Source organism: Gekko japonicus, unplaced genomic scaffold, assembly GCF_001447785.1.
Source record: "Gekko japonicus isolate JY-2015 unplaced genomic scaffold, Gekko_japonicus_V1.1 scaffold1069, whole genome shotgun sequence".
Taxonomy (NCBI): Eukaryota; Metazoa; Chordata; class Lepidosauria; order Squamata; family Gekkonidae; genus Gekko; species Gekko japonicus.
The window spans coordinates 235596-256734 of NW_015167571.1; the positions used below are offsets into that span (position 1 = coordinate 235596).

The 21139-nt window shown below is 43.1% G+C and overlaps 1 protein-coding gene across 1 annotated transcript; it reads left to right on the plus strand.

Moving 5' to 3' along the window:
* Window positions 1-15091: 15091 nt before the first annotated feature.
* On the plus strand, window positions 15092-15514 carry LOC107112655 (protein LDOC1-like). The gene has a single exon (XM_015413853.1). It carries the CDS (start codon window positions 15092-15094, stop codon window positions 15512-15514), a length of 423 nt encoding a protein of 140 aa, XP_015269339.1.
* Window positions 15515-21139: the final 5625 nt, after the last annotated feature.

A 21139-nucleotide genomic window follows, 5' to 3' on the forward strand; every position in this document is an offset into this window, starting at 1 on the left:
CTGCTTTCTGCTCCTCATGAAAAGCTGTGGGGAATAGAAAGCAGGGGTTTAAACTTTAAACAACTTACAAATTGATACAAACTGTGTCAGTTCATGAACCAACCTCCCAGTTCATATGGGTTTGTGGTTCAGTTTGTGGTTCATCCACAAACCAAACCACAAAAATGCTTTCCACTAACATATCAGATATCCAGTCTCAACATTCATGTGAACATCTGCAATGTGATAACCACTGATCAAGCCAGTTTGGTGTAGTGGTTAAGTGTGTGGACTCTAATCTGGGAGAACTGGGTTTGATTCCCCACTCCTCCACTTGCACCTGGCTGGATGACCTTGGGCAAGCCATAGTTCTGATAAGAGCTGTTCTTGAAAAAGAGCAGTTTCTGTCAAGAGCTCTCTCAGCCCCACCTACCTCACAGGGTGTCTGTTTTGGGGAGGGGAAGGGAAAGCAGTTTGTAAGCCGCTCTGAGACACCTCTGGGTAGTGAAGGGCGGGGTATAAATCCAATCTCTTCTTCTTCTTCAAAGAAGAGACTGCTGTTCATTTTCCTAAAAACAAAATCAAGGCTACTACCCTATGCATACTGACTCGGGAGTAAACCCTGCTGAAACAGAAGGAACTTACTTGTAAATAAGCAATGCTAGCCTGGCCAGAAAGCCTGTTAATTTTCTTTTATAATAGTAGTTGTGTATTCCTCGAACTGGAACCCAACTCAGGAAATTTCAATGAGCTACCATTCCAAATTCCACTCAAAGGGCTGCTGAACTTTTGAAATGTAAGAATTACATATTGACAGTAATTACAGTAATTGAACATGGTGAGTGAATTGTGGTCATACAAGTGTTCAGCCATTAAATCAAACACCACCTCTGGCATATTGTTCTCAGGATTCCATTGGTGGCTATTGAAGGCTGTGTTGGATATTGGCAATAATGCGATAATGAAAACGGAAATTTCTCTACAGAGACTGACATAGTGTGCAATTAACTATTTCCATCAATATCACATTTCACAAGCTGTGTTATGACATATGTCTTTCTCTACGTGAAACATAATTTGGGGGGAAAGAAATCATGACACTCTATTACACATATACATTTTCATTATATAGCTGACCAAGACCAGTCGCATTTCACTGACTTTTCAAGCAGGATCTGTTGAGATTCATCACATTTATTCCCCTCTCATCCTTCATCCAAGAACCTCGGGGTTATGCATAGGAGGTTATTCAATTTTCTGCTTGCATCTGTCATGTGAAGTAGATTCAGGCTGAGAAATAGTGACTTGTCTACATAAGAGTAATGCTACATTTGGGTATAAATACAGGTTTCAGTGTTTAAAATGCAACACATTCTCTGTGACAACACAGCACTGCCCGTAATTTGCATTTGCATTTGGAAAAGGAAAAGCATGGACTGATTTAATTAAATTACTATAACTTCCTGAAAGATTCAAATGTATGTATTCAAACAACACCATTGTGACATAAAGTTTCATCTGCAGACTATAGTGCTTTAAGGGAACAACTGCTTTTTTAAAATGGAGCAATCATCTACTAGATATACTACAAGTATTTTTTGTATTGGGGAGGCTTTTACAGGCAAAAGGCAAGCACTTTTCCCTTTGGTTCTTTTGGAGTCCAAACTGCAAAATAAAATTATTTCATGCTGTGTTACCTACTATCTGACCATCTGATACACTAAATTAAGAGTTTTCCCTGTCTTTAATGGCACATTGAAATAAGTTGCAGTACTCAATGCCAAGGCAATCTTCTTTCTGTCTATAATGCAATAATGGCTGAAAACAAGATGACATTTGATCAATTCCGAATTATCAGAAACCATTCTCGACACTGAGGCACACAACCCTATTGATTTAGATGAAAATGGGAGAACCCAGAAAACTGTACAAAATAGAGCCTGCTGATAAACCAATAGAATTTGAGTATGCAAAGATACCAGAGGAAAATATTGGTAGATTACTTTCTTAGTTCAATATAATGAGTCCAGAAATACAGCAGCAGCAACAGCAGTAGGAACAGAAGGAAGGGCAAAGAAAGATTAAACCATATTTAAACAGATTCTTCAAAATAGAATTATTAATAATGATAATTGGGATTTTCAAGGCAAGAGATAAGCCGAGGTGATTTGACATTTTCTCCCTCTCCATAGCAACCCAGCTAAGAAAGGAAATAGCTTCTAGAAAAGAGGCATGATCCCTGGTCTGTGTATAAAGAAGGATTTTGGGAACTTGGTTGTATGTCCCTGCCTTCAAAACTTTACATGTGGGTGAAACTCAGAAGCCTATGCTTGATAGTTTAAGCAGAAACTGAAAAGAAAGCCTTTCGCCTTAAAGTTATAAAGACCTTGTTGAATAGCAGAAACACTGACTGTTTGCAACAAATTAACTGGCGTTTGTGTGAACAAAAAGTTACCTCAGTGTTATTATCTGTTCACCTCATTCCACCTGACCTTTTCTTCTCCGAGTTAAATAAAACATTTTGTTTATTTTGAACTTTCAAAAGCCTCTTGTGTGCCTTTGAAAAGCAGAATACAAGAAAGTGATTTTTGTCTCCTCCCCCAGTTCCCTGGGCTAGGCCAGCATTATATATTTATTTATATATTTATTTATATATTTATTTATACATATATTTATGGCTGGGTGGGACACCCATAGACAAACAAATAAGATGAAAAATAGACAAAAGGGGCAGACAGACAGGAAAATCCTGTTTGTGACGGAGCAAAGAGGGTGAGATCATCACACCAAGTTTTGCTGTCCAAGTTCAACCTTTTTATGCCTTTGTCATACAAGTTGTCTAATCTGATTTTCTTTGGTGTGTTCTCTGTTTTCCCTATGGTTTCCAAGCAACCTTTGACACAATGTTTCTCTGTGATGCAATATATCTGTTGGCTGATTGCCCAGACTGTTCCCTTAAATGGCATCACTTCTGAAAACCTGAGGTCTCTTTCTGTCTCCTAGGACAAGTTAGCTGTGTGAAATGGCAACTTGCCTATTTCAATTAAGCTGGGGCTTTTGCAAAAAATCCCTTTTAAATCCTGAGTCCACCTTTCCCTCTTCTATCTTTAAATGCTGTCTGAAATCTCCATTCCCAAGTCACTTTGTAGAAAGACTTCAAAGAAAGACGCAACAGAGAAAAATTGGGATAAGGCAGCAGTGTGAAAGGGGCCTTAGTCTGTCGTTTTTGTTACAAGAATGAAGGGCTAAACTGCCGTACTAATTTTCTAAGAAAGAGAGATTAATATAATTTGCTAGACATGTTTGTTGAAGAAACACAGCTGAAATGGAGAGGCAAAAAAAGTTAAGTGGTGGTCAACTGCACCACATATTGTTCTTATGCAATGCATATAGCATATGGCATATGGCAATAAACAATGGCTAATCCTTTCATGAGCACATAAGAAAGCACACTATGCTGAATTAATTCAACCAACACATGTTTGCTAAAGCAGTAATTAGATGCTGAAGTATTTGACAATTCTTTGCAAGCCTGAACACTCAGCTGAACACATTTATAATACCAACATAAACTGTAATTTCTGTCAGTTACCATACAGCAACCAACCCGCTTAGGCAAGGAGGTGTTTTGACATCTATACACTTTATACAATTTGCCCAAAGTGCAAATTATTTTCAGGAAGTAATGTGCATCTGAGATAATTTTTTTTTAAAACGTAGATTCTTGTCAGAAATGTTCCCTCTTTAATAACATTTACATTCCTGTGCAGAATCATCCTTCCACCCCCCACCAACCTGCCTGTGATGTTATTTAAACAGTGCCTGGCTTTATCCACTCTGAAGGGACAGTAAATCCTTCTCCAGACCTGCCTGGTCAACCAGACCAAGTGTTGGGGAACCAAAGCCTAATGATCTCCAAATCCCAAAGAACCTCTGCCAGCAAGGAGACTACTGACCTATTGCCCAGGTCATTCTTGCCCGATGATCTGGGGAGGCATTCTTGCCAACCTGCCATTATGGAGGAGGGGTAACAGCTGCCTCCAATGCATGCCTCTCTTCCCCAGCCATTCAACAGAGGCACAGACTCCAATGCCTAGCTGGGTATCGATACCACAGCAGCCACCCTTCCAGCTTGACCAATCTATGATCAAATGCCCACAAATCAGCATGCTGGTGTTGGCTGGTCTTGTGCCGCATCCCGCAAAGAAATTAGCCACCAGTGCTTACACACATAAACCTGATATGCCGTGGACCTCCAGCAGCTCAAATACTGTATTTCAGCTGGGCTGAAACCCATTCCAGCTGCCATTGATGTCACCCCAATGCAAAAAGAGTGCATGCCATAGTTGTGTCCTGACAAACTGGCCATGCCCAAGGCCTGGCAAATAACGGACCAGAACTGATATTAAGTGGAGGCCACTCTCATGCTGGAATAGCGGACTGGTCCTCTGTCCCACTGCCTGCAGCCATTGTGCCACAGGCACATTTTCTCCTCCACACTCTGGTAAAGCATAACTATTTGCCCAGCCCCCTTCTGGTCAGTTTTAGCCTGCATTGCCCTCCATACTCTCATCAGCTACAAGTAAAACCCTGTTCCTCCAATCCCAACATAATCTGACAATTCACTTATTCTAAATGCCTCAAGGGCATTTGTGGCCACTATCAATAATTCAACCTCCCACTGTGATGAGCATATGCCCCCAAATTAACTAAAGTCCTAATGATCTCAGGAGTGAAAGGAAGCCTTGTATCAGGCACTGGGGGTGACTCCTGGACCCAGCCCTCCAACATGTGTTGTAACCTGAACTCCCTTTAGAGAGCAGCAGCAGCTTGTGGGGGCAATACCTTCCCCACAATAAAAAAATATGCCCCACAAGCCAAAAAGTCCTGGCTACGGCCCTGTGCCACTCCTTTGGTTGCACAAGGCTGTCATCTAGCCTGACCTCTTGTGCATGGCCATGACTCTCCTATCCTGACCTTCCACCAGTGTCCAGAATGAACAGGTGTTCTCCCACCTGGGAGACATTCACATCTCCCACTGCTCTCACCTGGACCCAGCCAAGGTGGATGAGCCAGCCTTCCTCAAAGTCAACCTTCCTCTGCTGGGCTACCCCTCTCTGGACCTCACAAAGATCCAGGCCTCCTGCTGTCCCACTGCATGTTTCCCCTGATTCCTCCTCCTCTCTGGGTGATCTGGCCTGTGGGTAGAGCCCTTGGTGCTTGGGTGGGAGGATAGCAGCCTTTGCTGGGTGGGTGTGGGCATTTACTTCATGGAACAACATGGGGAGTGTGGCGATTCCGAGGACAATGGCGGTCACTTGATCTACTGGCTCTGCTCCCCTTCCCTCATTAAACTCATCTGCAGACACCAAACGGAGTTTGTTACATTCACAGATTGGGAAGAAATAACAGCAATCAAGCAAACTCTACAAAAACTACAAGTAAGGTCACTCACGATTTTTTAAACCCACGGGTAGTCTTTCAGGGAAAAAAAACTTTTGGTGCCAAAAAAAATAGACATGGCAGCCAATCTGAATCTTATGCGCTCGGGGGAACCCGTTCTGAATAATCAAGACCTTCCGGATCTCCTTGAGCAGATGGAAAGAAGGCTCACTGAAAACCTTTATAGATCCTTCCAACTGGTCCAGGATCAACTGTCCGAAATCCAAGCCTCATTAAAGCAAACTTCTGAAAAAGCGGAGGCTGCCCTTGATATGGGCATGATTTTAAAAGAGGACGTCCATGAGCTGACCTCTTTTCAGGGGATGGCGGTTTAAAAATCTAATTTAATAAACAAACAAACAAATACAAGGATCTTGGATCCCCATTTTTAAATTGTGGAAGCTTGCTGGGTGACCTTGAGCCAGTCATGCTCTCTCAGCTTAAGTTACCTCACAGGATTGTTGTTGTAAGGATAAAACAGAGAAGGAAGAATAATGTTGTAAAGTGCTGTGGGTCCCCACTGGAGAGAAAAGCAGGGTATAAATAAATAAATAAACAAACAAAGAGCTTTCTGTGTATATTTTCCAAACATACAATAACATCACATATCACTCATACCTTTCCCACCTCCAGCTGTCATTTCAGTTCAGCACAAAACAGCTGTCACTTTCCCCAGTGAAGACTGGCACATTAGTCACAGCATATCAGAATGGTTCATGCTCATCCTTTCTTTCCCTGGAAGAGCTACATTGATAAAGAGGAAAGGATGGCAGGTAAATAAGCAACAATGTGCAGCTACAGCAATCTGAAACCAGAGCAAGTGCTGTTCGTATTCACCCGAATCAAGTAACAATTTTTATTTTCTTTAAAGTAGATATCAAACAAGGCTTGCAAAGCAACATATCTAGGCGAATTGATTGAAAGGCAGAACTAAGAAGACTGACAGGAAAACTGGGGATATTGCAGCGGCTTGATGATGCTCATATTATTTATTTATTCATCCATCTATTTTAATCATATAGCCTGCATGGAAGAAGATAAAGTTAGTCTCAAGTTGGTTCACCCATTCAAGTTTATTACTTGCCAGTCAAATGTGTTTGACTGTCAAACTTAACTGTGTTCAAAGATGAACCAATCATCTGGTCTGTTTGGTTTGTGCCTATCAGGGATCTTTTTGTAGTAGGAACTCCTTTGCATACTAGGCGACACACCCCTAATGTAGCCAATCCTTCAAGAGCTTACAGAGCTCTTCTTACAGGGACTATGTTAGATCTTGGAGAATTGGCTACATTAGGGGTGTGCCGCCTAATATGCAAGGGAGTTCCTGATACAAAAAGAGCCCTGATATGTCTATAAGAAGAATTGATAACATACTCAAAATGAGAGAACTGCAAACTGCTGCACCCTATTCTACCTTAGCACATATATATTAATTTTTGCCATCTGAGAGGCAGAAAAATTCTGCTGCATATCAAGTTAAACTTTAAACTCCAAAAAATTATATTATAATTAAACACATTATAGCATATTGTCAAAATTGCTCACATTTTAAAATATGCTTTATATGTCTGGGGCATAAATGTCTACAGCATAAATAGGAATCATTTACTGTTGTAGATTATATACACATTTTCATACTACACATTTGGAAGAAAACTATGTTTTGAGTAAAACTTTCCGTAAAACACATTTCACTCTACCTAAAGGGGAAAAGCTGATAGGAGAGGGTTTTTTCCATAGTGCTCCCCAATATTACCACTGGAAAACTTAATATAGTACTCAGACTTTTTCATGCTATACATCTGGACCAAGTAGAACCTTGTAAAAAAATAGCAGCTATTTTTGACTGATTCATATAGACTGGGCTAATTTAACCACCTATGGCTGAATCCACACAGTGAGCCACCATTTCACCTGCCCTTTTTGCCTGCTGAAGTCTTTTTTTAAATCAGCAGATACTACTGTATTTTAACATTATAATGCCATGATCCTTAAGCTTTCATTTTGTAGAGTAGAGTTCCTGTTGTGGAGTTATTAGAGGCAATGTGCTACCTTTGCCTTTCAGATTTTAGAGATCATGGCAGTACATCATTAAAAATGGTAGCTCGCAATAGTGGAAAACCGATTCCTGAATTTAAAAAAAATAGCAGCCATGGTGCAGGAAAAACTGATTGCACTGTACTGCACTGTTAGGAAGAAATATAATGAAACAACCTGTTGAGCAGCCATGAGTGAGTTGACAAACAGTTGACTTGACCACTGAAAAATAGGCTTCCTGTTCAAAACCTCCAGACAGAAAATGAGTCAAACCATTAGGTGTTTGAGCATATCTTCTGCAGTGTCAAGAAGTGACATGCATGTCTGAATAAGCATCAGTGCTCAGATACTGCAGATTAGGGATGGGCATGAACTGGGAAACTGCAGTTTGGATTAGTTCGTGTTGTGCCTGGTTTGCAAACCATGAACTGTCACAAAGTTTTAGCCACCAAATGAACTGATTCAGTTTGTGAGGTTCATAATGAAGTAGAATAGCCCCCCCAGTGTGCTAGAGACATTAAACTCACAGATGATCTTTGGCTGACTCTCCTTTACCAGCTAGCCAAGTTTGGTGAGGATTGGATTTACAGGATCTGAGTTACAGCCCCCAAAGAAAGTACCCCTAGGAAAGTGCTTTATGGGGGAATGACAGGTGGTCATTTTGACAGGTGCAGGTTCAGGAGGTTTAGGAGTGTATAGAATGGATCCTGTGCAAGCTAGAGTCATAAAACTCACAGTAGACCTCACCTGATGCTCCTTTACATGCCTGCCAAGTTATGTGTAGATTGGACGTAGGGGCTCCAAGATATGCCCCCCCAAAGAAGATGCCCCACAAAAGTGCTTTTGGGGAAAATGTCAGACACAGGTTCAAGAGTGCAAGCTACACAAATCAAACAAACAGAGAACCTATTGGTGTTTCCAGGGCTGGAGAATTCCAACCCCCTTTTGCTTTGAAGTTGCTTTGTTGTTTGGATAAATATTTTGTTTGAACAGAGACAGTCTATCTGGAAATATATCCATTCACAAACCGGCATGAACCACCATGAACTGCTTGAAAGTTCATGGAAAGTTTGTGGCAGTTCACCTGCTATGAACTTCAGTTCGCAAATCACAAACTGGCCAAAATTCATCATGCACTTTAGTTTGTGAGCTGATTTGTCCCCATCCTTACCTGTTTCAGTGCACAGTCATTTATGATGTTCAGGAATCTCATTTCTACAGCATGACTTGAGCACATTTACCCAATAAATGTGTGGTTAGTAGAAGTAACTTAGAATGATCTATTATCTACTTCAGTTACCTCCCTTATTTCCTTTTCCATCTCGAGATAAACCTCAATGGTTTGATTAGTTGGGCACCCCCACTTTTAAGTAACCCTTAGAGTGTAGTATCTTTACACTTAACAATTATCTTGGAGTTCATTCCCCTGATATTTTTTAGCTGATTTGACTATATTGTCCTTGATCTACAAGCAATACCTCCCCAACACATCCCTCTGTGTCCTGTCGATAGAGCTGATACCCAGGGGTGACTGTATCCCATTGCTTTTCCCCATTCCGCCACATTTCTGAAGCACTCACTGTATCTAAATTGTCATTTAGCAGCAAACACTCCAGCTCCGCCCCCCCATGTCAGTTTGGAGGCTTCTAGCATTGGCATACAGACAACTATGACACGTTTTCTTGATACATGGGCCCTCCTTTGCCAACCTACTCTCACTCCCAAATTCTATTGTGCTCCTACCAATATTACCCTACGTGTTTGCACTGTCTTCTCTTTGGATGTAGTTCTCTGGAACTGAAGTGTCCTCCTCCAGGAGACTTTCCTCCAGGATTACTTTAAAATCTGTTCTGCCAGTTTTTGATATTATATCTCCTTCCCGTAACTCTTCTCAACTAAAATTCTGTTTGTGGGGGAGGGGGCAGGGGAGGGAGAGAGAGAAAGCACTTTCACAAATAGAACTCTGTTTAATTTTCCTCTGATAATATCACTATGAAGTTACTGCTCATGAGAAAAGAGACTATTCATTCACTTTTCCTTGCTTCTCTATGACCAGTCCTATCAACCACAATAACTGTGTGTGTCAACCATATAGTGCTCAAGACTACTAGGGAAGGGTTCCTGTGATCAAATATGCCCCAATTTTAAAACAATCCCTCCATATAGAAAACTAAATCTCAGGAGGAAAGTTTCTAGCCTAGTCTACCACCTGAAACACTATGTGGAGAAAGCTTATTGTTCTTCTGTAGTACCCATCATGTACTTACATATTTGCTTAAAGATTTATTCCCTTCTTTTCTCCTGAATGAACTGTGAGTGGCTTACAATTATTTTTTTTTTAAAAAATACTGTTTAAATAAAACAAATATGTTTGCCAGTCCTTGATCTAATGGGCCAACTTGTCCAAAGCCTCAGGGCACAGCGGGTTTAGGGCCAAGGAACAAAAGCCCTTTGGCTCTTGCCCTTTGTTTACCCACTGACCATACCCAAACTTTATATTTGAAACAAGAACGGAGAACAAAAGCTCAGCTCAAATGTTACAACCAGCAGCTATGTTCCTCCCAGTTTTCCCTTCCTGATCCTTGCCTTTCTGCACCCCTTTCTTTCAATCATAGTAATTGTGTGTGCTGCCTGCATACCACATGAGCTCCCATCTGCAGTCTGAAGTCCAGTCACAGGTTTTCTACTTCATTGGCAGTTTTCCAATTGAGGCGGCACCCGGCATGGATGCTTTCTGCAGAGCTCCAACATTTTTAGGCTTTTTTCATCTATTAAACTTGTTTTACAAGGCTGTTTTTTGAAGCAAGAACTGTATCATTTCAAAAGCTTAAAACGGATTGCCTTACTTGCTGATAAGATTCTAAAAACCTCCTGTAAACTGCTGCAGCTGTAAATCTCCATTGGAGGCTTTCGCTTTTAGGAGTAATTAGTTACTGTGGCCATTTCTAGTGGGTGCTGCCCCAGTGTTGATGAAATGATGAAAACTAAAAGCAAGAAAAGGAGTAGCAATAATTCTAATTCTGACTTACCTCCTGCCATAAATCTGAAGTAGCTCCATATAGATTACTTCCTAAATGATGAAACTCTGAGTGAGTTTATTCCTTTTTCTAAAAATAGATTTAGCATGCTGGAGTATTTGGGAGATTTGAATTCCTCTTGTCATTTGCAAGAACACCCTTCAGATGTGCATGATGAGACTCCAGCTAAAAGAGAGGGGGAGACCCCTATTGCCAGCTCAGGGCCCACTTTGAACATAAGCCCTTCAAATTTTTCAGCTACAAGAGGACTGATAGAAATCACAAAAGGCCCACTTTGAACAAGCCTCCTAAGGAAAAAGAGAGAGGTATGACAGAGTCAGCAGCAACAATTGAACACCCACAAAAAAGAGAGGCCAGCTGTTCCTTAGCCCAAAAGAAGGATCCTAGTCTTGCCTCCTGCCACCATTCTGATATGAGTGACAGAGCAGCAACCAGGTCCACCAAGGTGGGATGCCTGCACTGGAAAAAAAACCCAGGTTGCCCTAGAAATTGCCGCAGATTGCAGTAAATGCAGATCATTGGAAAAATAGACAGGAAGTTATACATTCATTATGCCATCCCCTTCGTTTGGAAGCCATTGAGGGTGATCTTGAGCAAATCGAGAGACTTCCAAACTCCTCTTCTAATAGGAGATTGGTTCTTTCATTCCAGCAATCTACTATTCCATTGATGTTGCTAAAAATGAGAGGATTCCTAGGCACCTTTGATATCCACCCAGTCAGAGTCTTCCAGGATGTGAGTAAGAGATCTCTCCTTCCAAGTTGCGGTTGGATGTGCTTTTCCATCTGGAGGTCTTCAGAAAATCCAGAAAAGAATTGTGCACAGATGATGACCTGGTACCTCCCAGGGGTGGTTGTGGAAATCATAAGTATGGAACCAAAACTCCTGTCAATTTGATCAGTGAAATGAAACAATCTGCACATGCAATATTAAAAGGGGCCTAACCCATGAAGGATTTAATAGATTCCAGTTTGTCAATGAATACCTCCCTGGTGATTATCCCTATCACACTGCTACATGGGAATACTCAAGATCCTGATATTCAACAGTGTGTCGATTGTGACTCCCTGGATTGCTTGTCTATCCTGGATCAGCTCCCCCGCCTCCCTGAAGATTTACAGGTGGCTTGACTTAACCAGAGCACCTTGAATTCAGAAAAGACATCAGAGGGAGGGGAACTTTATTGACCTAACTTTAACTAACCCAGAAGACAGTCTTGAGGCCAACTAACAGGTAGTCTATGCATGTTCTCAGAGGCTGGACCCTCAGGCATGACGTTTCAGATCCAAAGACAATCAGAAAACTACCACTGCCATTGAACTACCATCTTGGAACATGGCTGGTTGGACACATTGTATTTCCCAATACCCTGATATTCCCTTTTTTGTCATAATTATGATATTATTCTCCTACAAGAGACTTGGTCTGATGCCGATTTAGTCCTAGATGGTTTTAATTCTTTTAAGGTATTACAATCAAGATATAATGAAGATAAAAACATAGGCTTTTATACTGGTCTGAACAAAATTGATAAAATTTGGCTGTCTTCAAGTGACAAATTAATTCAGAAATGGTATAAAAAACTGTTAGAGGAATATCTACAGGAGGAAACTACCAAAACGGCAATGACAGCATGGGCAAAAGAGCTAGAGTATACAATAGAAAGAGACCAATGGGCAAGAACATGGAAAACACTAAAATATTTAAGAGCGACTCCATATAAGGAAAACATATTCAAAATGTTTTATAGGTGGCACTGGATTCCGGTAAAAATTGCAAAATGTTTCCCGAAAGCTTCGAATATTTGTTGGAGATGCAGAAAAAATATAGGCTCATATCTCCACATTTGGTGGAGATGTGGTAAAATCCAGACCTTTTGGGAAAAAATACATAAAATATTATTAGATACATTAAAAATAAAACTACCATTAATACCAGAAATATATTTATTAAATATGATACCGGATACAATAAAAGAATATACATATATAATTATATATATATTAACAGCAGCTAGAATTCTTATAACAAAGAGATGGAAATCCAAAAACACCCCTTCCATAGCAGAACTTAAATACAAGATTCTAGAAGTAACAGAGACGGATAAACTAAACATAACATTACAAAATAAACCAGAGGAGCTGTTCTGGGACAGATGGGGGAAAATTTATACTTGGCTAAAGATAAAGAAGATAAACTGAAAAATGAAAAATGCTAGTTAAGATTTGTGACGAGATACAAGAAAGATGAATGTTGTGTTATGATACGTATAAAAACTAATCAAATGAGATTTTATTGTAGATTGATGAAGAATCCATTTGGAATATTTGTGACTGTGTGAGGGCACTTCTTTATGTATGTATTTGAGTTATTTTTTAAATCGCAATTATAATTGTAGCAAGGTATATTGTTCTGAAATAATTGTAAGAATGTTTCTTGTTAGGAGTTTTGATGTGTGAGGAAGTCATCGCGAAACGGAACACCAACTCCGGGGAATTTCGTCCATCTATATATCATCTGGAATACAAGATGTTGCTGTTACTGTATATTTTGTAATTTTGTACTCACTTGGAAGACTAGTATTATTACAACCACTAATTGCATACTTGCAGTAGTTGTATTTCTTCAAGGCTGTTCAAAGACATATCAACAGAACTGGAGTGTCTCCCAAGGTACTCTTATCTTGTGGAATTGAACTAGCAAAAAAGGCTAACTAAGCAGAGAATTGAAGATATAGAATGCCAATCTGATATTTCTACTAGTGTACCAAACCTTACTGCACTGTCAAATGTCAAATATGCTGTTGTACTGGCAGCCTATCTAGCTTCTTTGGAAATAAACAGTTTTAGAAGGCATTCACCCTGACAAGGAGCTCTGCACTCCCCTCTGCAGTGCTTGAAGGTAGGTATAAGAAAATCCCCGACCTAGAAAGATTATGTACATGCCCATTAAGGGAGGTCGAGTCCATCGAGCATATGTTCTTTAAGTTGCCCGTATTATCAGGAGGCTCATTTGGAGATTATTACTCCATTGCTGGATAAGATTCCTGGTTGCACAAACAAAGCCAGGCTTGATTGCCTTTTATCTGATAAGAACTCTAAGGTCACTTATCAAGTAGCTAAATTTTGTGCACTGATACTGAGGTTATGGAAACTGTATTTTAAATTGGTTTTAAATTCAAATCTTTTATTTTTGTATATTTTGTATTCTGTATGCTCATAAAAACTTTTGTTATAACTATATGTATGTGGCTGGTCTAGTGACCATAATAAATTCTACTACTACACCTGCTACTTATGAGAAGTCCAAGTTACAAAGTTTGACCAGTTTGGATTAGAAACAACACATTTAAATCTTCAATTTCTTGTATTTGGTTGCTGTTCTAAACAGAATTTAAAGGGAATCATTATAGCCTACCAATCCCCAAAACAGTGTAGTTGTTTGTTTACATGATTAAAGGTCTCAGAAAGAAGAACAGCTTGTGATTGTTTTATGTTTCAGGCAGAAAAACAAGATGTAGATTGGTTCCTTGCAAAGCTCCCCTTTTTAAAGATTTTATACAATTTCCCACAACCACAAATATGTCTCCTAACTGTCATAATACATTTGATTATGCTGGATGGTTCTGCAAATAATCACTGTGGTATGTCACTAAGATAAGGCAGGGTTTTTTTTTAATAAAAGAAAAGGTTTTAATATATTCAGCTTAGAACCAGATTCTAGACAATAAGCATTGTTTTGTAAAATGGCCAAGATCCCATCACAACAGTAATAAGAGTTGTTTAAAAAATATCATCTAAAAGAACATATTGGATTGGATCCAAACTCTGAATTTCTAGAAGCAATTTTAATACATTTTCCTTCCCTTTACTTTGTAGGGCTGAGGGAGTCTCCAGAATAATGCTCCATATGGCATCATGGAGATACTGCAGCTAATCAACCAAATCAAACAGAATTCCCACTCTCCTCACTCTTAAGTAAGTATCATGAGCAGCAATGATGGCGCTGAGACCCCACCCGAGTTGGCATCGCAGCCAGAGGCATCGGCATTGCCAGAACCAGAAACTGGCCCCTCTGACTCCTCACAAATTGGTAGCTTGCCAGCGCCCAAGCCTGTAAACCCCGCACCTGGTCCTGCAGCAGCTAAGGAGGCACAGGTGCAATCGAGGAGCCTGCCTGACTTACCTCCACCGGTGGTTCAGCTAAGGGAGTGGCTCTGCAGAGACTTAACCACTCACCGTCGAGATGCACGCTGGCAGGAAAGTCAAGCGCTGAGTCTTGAGTATTAGCAGGAGCGCTGCTGGGAAGCCCGGCAGGAGGCCTATGTAATTCCCACTCAGGACTGGGCTCTCGTGGAAGCAATGAGTCGCCTCTGTGCATGCCTTGCATCCACCTTCGGCTCCTGTGATCGGACCCCCACTCTGGCTCAGATTCCTGGCTTCCTGACCCCTGCTTTGGACGACCAGTCTTTTGGACTCATGATTTGGCTCTCGCTCTGACTCTGCTGGCAACGACCTTGGACTGGACTTGTCTTCTGCATCTCAGCCCCAGCCTAGCCCATGACAGTTTGCTTCCACCCCAAACTCGCCCACAAGATGGAGGGGGCAGCTGGAGGCTCTGCAGACCTGGCAGAGTTACACCTTCAAGTGCAGCAATTCATGCAGGTGATTGCTCACCTGCAGCAACAGCAAGTGCAGCAGCAAGCCACCACCACCACCACCAGTCCTCTGCCAAAATGCCTGGTGAGTCCTCCCGAGAAGTTTGGCAAAAATGTGGAGTTCCCTGATTTTCTGGCACAGTGCCAGTTGTATATTAAACTGCGTGCCTGGGACTTTCCCACTGACAAAATGAAGGTCTGCTTCATTATTAGTTTGTTAAAGGGGCAGGCAGCCAAATGGGCTACCCCCCTGGTCGTGGCTCCACCTCCCCTGCTGTACAACTACTCTGGCTTCCTCGACCACCTGTTTGTTGCCTTTGCAAACCCGCAACAAGCAGCTGCAGATAATTGGAAAGTATGAGCCCTGAAGCAAAGGGCTTCATATTCAACTGGCACAAGACCTGGAGTGGAATGAGGCGGCCCTGATGGACCAATACATGGAAGGGTTGGCGGACAAGGCCCTTGATGCACTCACCCAAGTAGAACGACCCTCCACATTGCAAGGCCTGATCACCTTGTGCCTATGCATTGACAGCTGCCTTGAGAGTCAACGCCAAGCCTGGGGTAGCAGCCATACAGCCCAGGCTCCCCGATGACCAGTTCTCATGCCCCTTCCTGCAGCTCCAAGTACCGGGAAAGATTAGAGCAAACCCATGCAATTAGGAGCAGCATGACCCTGATTAACCCAGGAAGAGAAGGCATGGCACCGGGCTCTGAACTTTTGTTTATACTGCGGCAGAGTGGGGCACTTCTCAGCTGGATGCCCAGCAAAGCAGCCCTGCCGTGGCACACCATTGCCGCTGCCAAAAGACCTGCCCCAAGCCTGGACCCATCGGTTTGGGGCACCTAGCTGGGTCCTCTGAACTATATGCCAGTGACCAAGGCCCATTCCTGTTCCCTGTCAAACTCTGCTTGCCAGACGAGCCCTGGCTGCTTGTCTATGCTATGATTGATTCTGGAGCAGCCTGTTGTTTCATTGATGCCAGCTTTGTGGAGCAGCACCAGATCCCGCTACAACCCAAAGAGACTCCAGTCCTTGCGGAAGCCATCGACGGACATCTCCTCTGCTCTGGCCCTGTGACCCAGGAAACCTGCACAGTCACCCTTCAAATCCATCAGCACCTGGAACACTTGCAATATAATGTTGTAAGCATGCCCCGGTTTCCACTCATCCTGGGACTCTCCTGGCTGATGACCCACAACCCCATCCTTGACTGGGCTCAGCAGGGACTTTTTGCTTCCGAGACCTTTGCCCACACCACACCCATGATGCTTGTGACAGCTGCCCTGGCAAGCACCTCCCTGCTCCCACAAAAGTATGCAGATTTTGCAGATGTATTTGAGGAGAAGGGGGCTGACCAGCTTCCCCTGCACTGGCCATATGATTGCACCTTTGACCTTGTGCCAGGAGCCCCCTTACCAGTAGGGTACCTGTACCCCATGTCTGAACCAGAGCTGGAAGCTCTGTGAGACTTCCTCACAAAGAACTTGAAATGAGGCTTCATTTGGCCCTCTATATCCCCACTATCCACTCCGGTCCTCTTTGTAAAGAAGAAAAGTGGAGAGCTCTGCCTCTGCAATGACTATTGGGCATTCAACAAGATTACAGTCTGTGATCAATACCACCTTCCATTGATTCCTGAACTCCTGGACTGCTTGAAGGGGGCCCAGATCAATACTAAACTTGATCTTTGGGGTGCCTACAACTGGGTGCGTATATGGCCAGGGGATGAGTAGAAGTCCACACTTGGCACCCGGTATGGCCAATATGAATACTTGGTGATGCCATTTAGGTTGACCAACGCCCCCACCATCTTCCAGAGGCTGATGAACAACATCTTAGGGACCTGCTTGATTGTTTACTTATTTATTTGGATGACATTTTGATTAATTCACCCAGCCCCACCCAGCATGTCGAGCATGTCCACTGCAGTGCCTATGAGCCCACGGTCTCTATGCCAAACTCGAGAAGTGCAACTTTGACCTGCGTTCTGTTGACTTCCTTGGCCAAATTGTATCTCCTCAGGGGATCCTCATGGATCCAAAAAAAGTGGAGGCTGTCCTGACGTGACAGGCCCCTCAAAACCACAAGGACCTGCAATGGTTTCTCAGCTTTGCCAATTATTACCAGCAGTTCATCCCAGCCTATGTGTCCCTGACCACCTCTATGACCAGTGTTCCCTCTAAGCTGAGTTAGTGTGAGCCAGCTCACAGTTTTCTAGCCTACAGCTCACACATTTTTGTTTTAGCTCAGGAAGGGTGGCTCCAGAACAAACTAAATTATGCAGTAGACAAATCACTCGCTCACAATTTTAATGCCAGTAACTCACCAAGTAGAATTTTTGCTCACAAGACTTCACAGTTTAGAGGGAACATTGTCTATGACTTAGCTCCTCCAGCCCAAGGAGGCCTTCCACTGGACCCCGGAGGCCGACTAAGCCTTCACTACTCTGAAAGCCCACTTTGCCACAGATCCACTCCTGCACTATCCATACCCCCAGCTGCCCTTCACTGTCAAGGTGGAGACTTCCAGCATCTCACTTGGAGCTGTCCTGTCCCAATGAGATGACCCTTCCCAACCTCTTCAGCCCTGCACCTACTAATGGTGCAGCTAATGGTGGCCAAGAGAAACTACACCATCTGGGAGAGGGAACTGCTTGCCATCAAGACTGCCTTTGAGGTCTGGAGGCATCATCTTGAGGGAGCACACAACCCAGTTCAGGTGCTCACAGATTATTGCAACTTAGAGTACCTCCAGACAACTCATCATCTCAACCAGTGGCAGATCTGGTGGTCCCTTTTATCCTCGTGCTTTGACTTCCAGATCACCTATGTTTCTCATACCCATAACTGGAAAGCAGATGTACTCTCTCGAAAGCCTGAGTACACGCCCGCTTCAACCAAAGAAGCCCCCTCCACCACCATCCTCCCACCTTCGGTCTTTGCAGCCAACTCGACTCACCTGACCCTGACAGAAGAGATCCGTGCCAGTCAGGGTCACAACCCCTGGGCACAAGAGCACCTCCAGAAGGTGCAAGACAGCCCAGCAGGAGACTTCTCAACCCAAGACAGCCTCCTGCTGCACCACAAGTGACTCTACATGCCACCCAGACCCCTGCGAATGGAAGTGTTGCATCTGTCACATGATGCTCGACCAGCAGGACACTTCAGCCAGCACAAGACCACCCATTTATTGACACAGGAGTTCTGGTGGCCCCGAGTCTGCACTGACGTTGCCCAGTACATCAGCTCCTGCGAGGTCTGTTGATGGGCTAAAGACCTCCCAGCCAGACCCTCAGGTCTCCTGAATCCCCTGCCCACACCTTCTGGACCCTGGAACACTATCGTCCACTTACCACCCAGAGTCAGATGGCCAGACAGAGTGCACAAATGCCATGTTGGAACAGTACCTCCACTGCTACACCAGCTACCAGCATGACTGGGTTGCTCTCCTGGCTCTGGCCAAGTTTGCCTATAACAACTCCGTGCATTCGTCCATGCAGCAAACACCATTTGCCACGAACTATGGGTACCACCCTCAGTTCTTCCCATCAGTCCTTTCACCCACCAATGTTCCAGCAGCAGATGCCTATCTGCAAGAACTCTGTGCCCTCCAGGACCTGCTCTGGGAACAACTACAGCGGGCTAAGGAGGTGTATAAAATTGCAACTAATCTGATAGCGGAACTCCCCCTAGTGGAGATTATTCCTGTGGCCCAACTCTGCCTTATATATGACAGTGGGCTGTGAGTTCGTTTTACCCGTGTATCCAGAGGGCGGAGTCAGAACGGACTCTCCTATTTCCCAAGAAGCGAGACAACACAGCTGATGTTTAAAGAATAAATGTTGTCTTTACTAAATATTGTTGATATTTCCAAGCATACAAAACAGATGCGTTCACACATACACACAGTTTCCTTTAGTTACAGCAGGTATAGAAAACAATCAGTAAGAAAAATAATAACATAGGACTCACTGGGAAGTAAACACACAAAAGGAAAAAGGTGGGGTGGGGAAAGGCTAGCTAACCAAAGGACAAAGGTGTGCATCGCCTTTTAAAACCTGCCTTAGGGGCTGGCCCTGTGTGCCAACCTCCTGTTCTGTGATCCGTCCCCTTCCCTATGTCTATTGGTCATTGGGATGGTGACGTCTATTTGGAGGGAGTGGGGCAATATTCAAATTCTAAGCCTACCCTTCAATGGGAACCATTTGGTCAGGTGTCAAAGTTGTATTGCCATAGTAACCTTTGAATTGCAGATGCTGGCCTGGTCCAGAAGGTAATAAACAGGATGTTTTCTTTGTGATTCAAACCAGATAAGAGGGGGGTACATGTTATCCAGAAGATCTTTAATGGTGGAAAGTTGTTGTTTCTAAGAGTCCATGTGGCTGAGCATTATGGAGAATGTCTTCTTTGTCCCAATGCAGGCTGGGAAAGTGTGGGTGTGCGCTCGTGTGTCCATTAGCATACCTATGCAGGCCCTGCACATCGCAGCTTCCAGATGCAAGCAAGCCAAAGCAAGCAAACTGCAAAGCACACAGCATTTCCCAAATCCCATACACACAAATGCAGAGACATTACAGACATACAAGCATCAGCATAGCACAAATAAAATACATTTTAAGCACACTTGCCAACAGACCACAAGCAGCAGGAGGGCCCACAACTCAAACCTGGGGACCGTGTCTGGCTATCAACCTAGCACCTCTGGCACACTGGCTGTTCACACAAGTTGGATGCCCATTTCATCAGACCGTTCCTGATCAACCCAGTGTTCCACCAGTTGCTTCTGGTGCCAGCCACGGCCCCCTGACCCAGCTCAACTACCACCGCTATCGCCACCCCTGCTGGAGCTAGTTGAACATGAGGAAGAATATGTGGTACACCATATCCTGGATTCCCAGCACTATCGGGGTGGCCTACAATACCTCATTGACTGGGAGGGGTCCCTTAACTTTGATAAATCCAAAATGATTGTCTTCGAGAAAAGTTGGAAGCCCATTAACTGGATTATACAGAGGGGGGAAAATTGAACAAGTTAAAAGCCTTAGATATCTGGGCATTTATTTCCATTATACTAACAGTTGGGCTACACATATCAAAGAAGCAGTCAAGTCATCAACTAATAACACCCTTGCTATTGCCCATTTCTTTTACACCAAAGGACATCAATATATTTCCACTGCTCTTAAAGTATTTAACCATAAAATACCAGCCAAACTGCTTTACTGATAGCCGAACTGCCTTATCTACGACAGCGGCATTATGAAATATTAATGTTCGGTGGTAATTCCCAATGTATACAGGATGCGCCTCCTTGGAGGAAATCAAGTTTACAAACAGAGACGAGGCTAATATTCTGATGAAAGCAATTGGTTCCTTTTATTTCTTAACTCTAGTTCACATACATACGTGAAAGCAGATTCACACACACACGCAAGCAAGTTCCTCAGTTGTTACAGAAATAGCAAATAGTTATATTTAAGCTAAAGGTATGGGGAAAGGAATAGCATATACTTATCTGATCAGAGGCTTGATCTTCCCAACGAAGAACAGGTGAAATAAACAGGCTAACTATAAGTACTCTACTGCACACGGTTTGGAACCAGCTGAACACATGCGGACCTCTAGGCTGCAGTCCACGAGGTCAGAGAATGAAACAAAGGATTACAATAGCAGCAAGACTCTAAGTTACTTAGTGTAGTGAAGAAGATGGCTAGCTCGGTTCAAACTGTTGAACCTCACCTTATATAGGGGGGGCTCTTGGGGGCTGGCATGGATGCCATCCTCCTTGCCCGTCCCACCTGTGATCCATCCCAGGACTCTACACTATTGGTTATTTAATAATTATGTGCCTACCTACAAGGAGTGGGCAATGTGAAATCTAAACCTTTAACTCAAGAGGGGCATCTGGTCCAAAGGGGTGAAGAGGGTACCCAGGCAACCTTTGATGTGCATAGCGATGTGGCTTGGTCTCCTGCCATAAAAC

Bases quoted from the DNA above. Each gene is read 5' to 3' on its own strand.
- LOC107112655 (XM_015413853.1), top strand. From the start codon at position 15,092: ATGGAGGGGGCAGCTGGAGGCTCTGCAGACCTGGCAGAGTTACACCTT.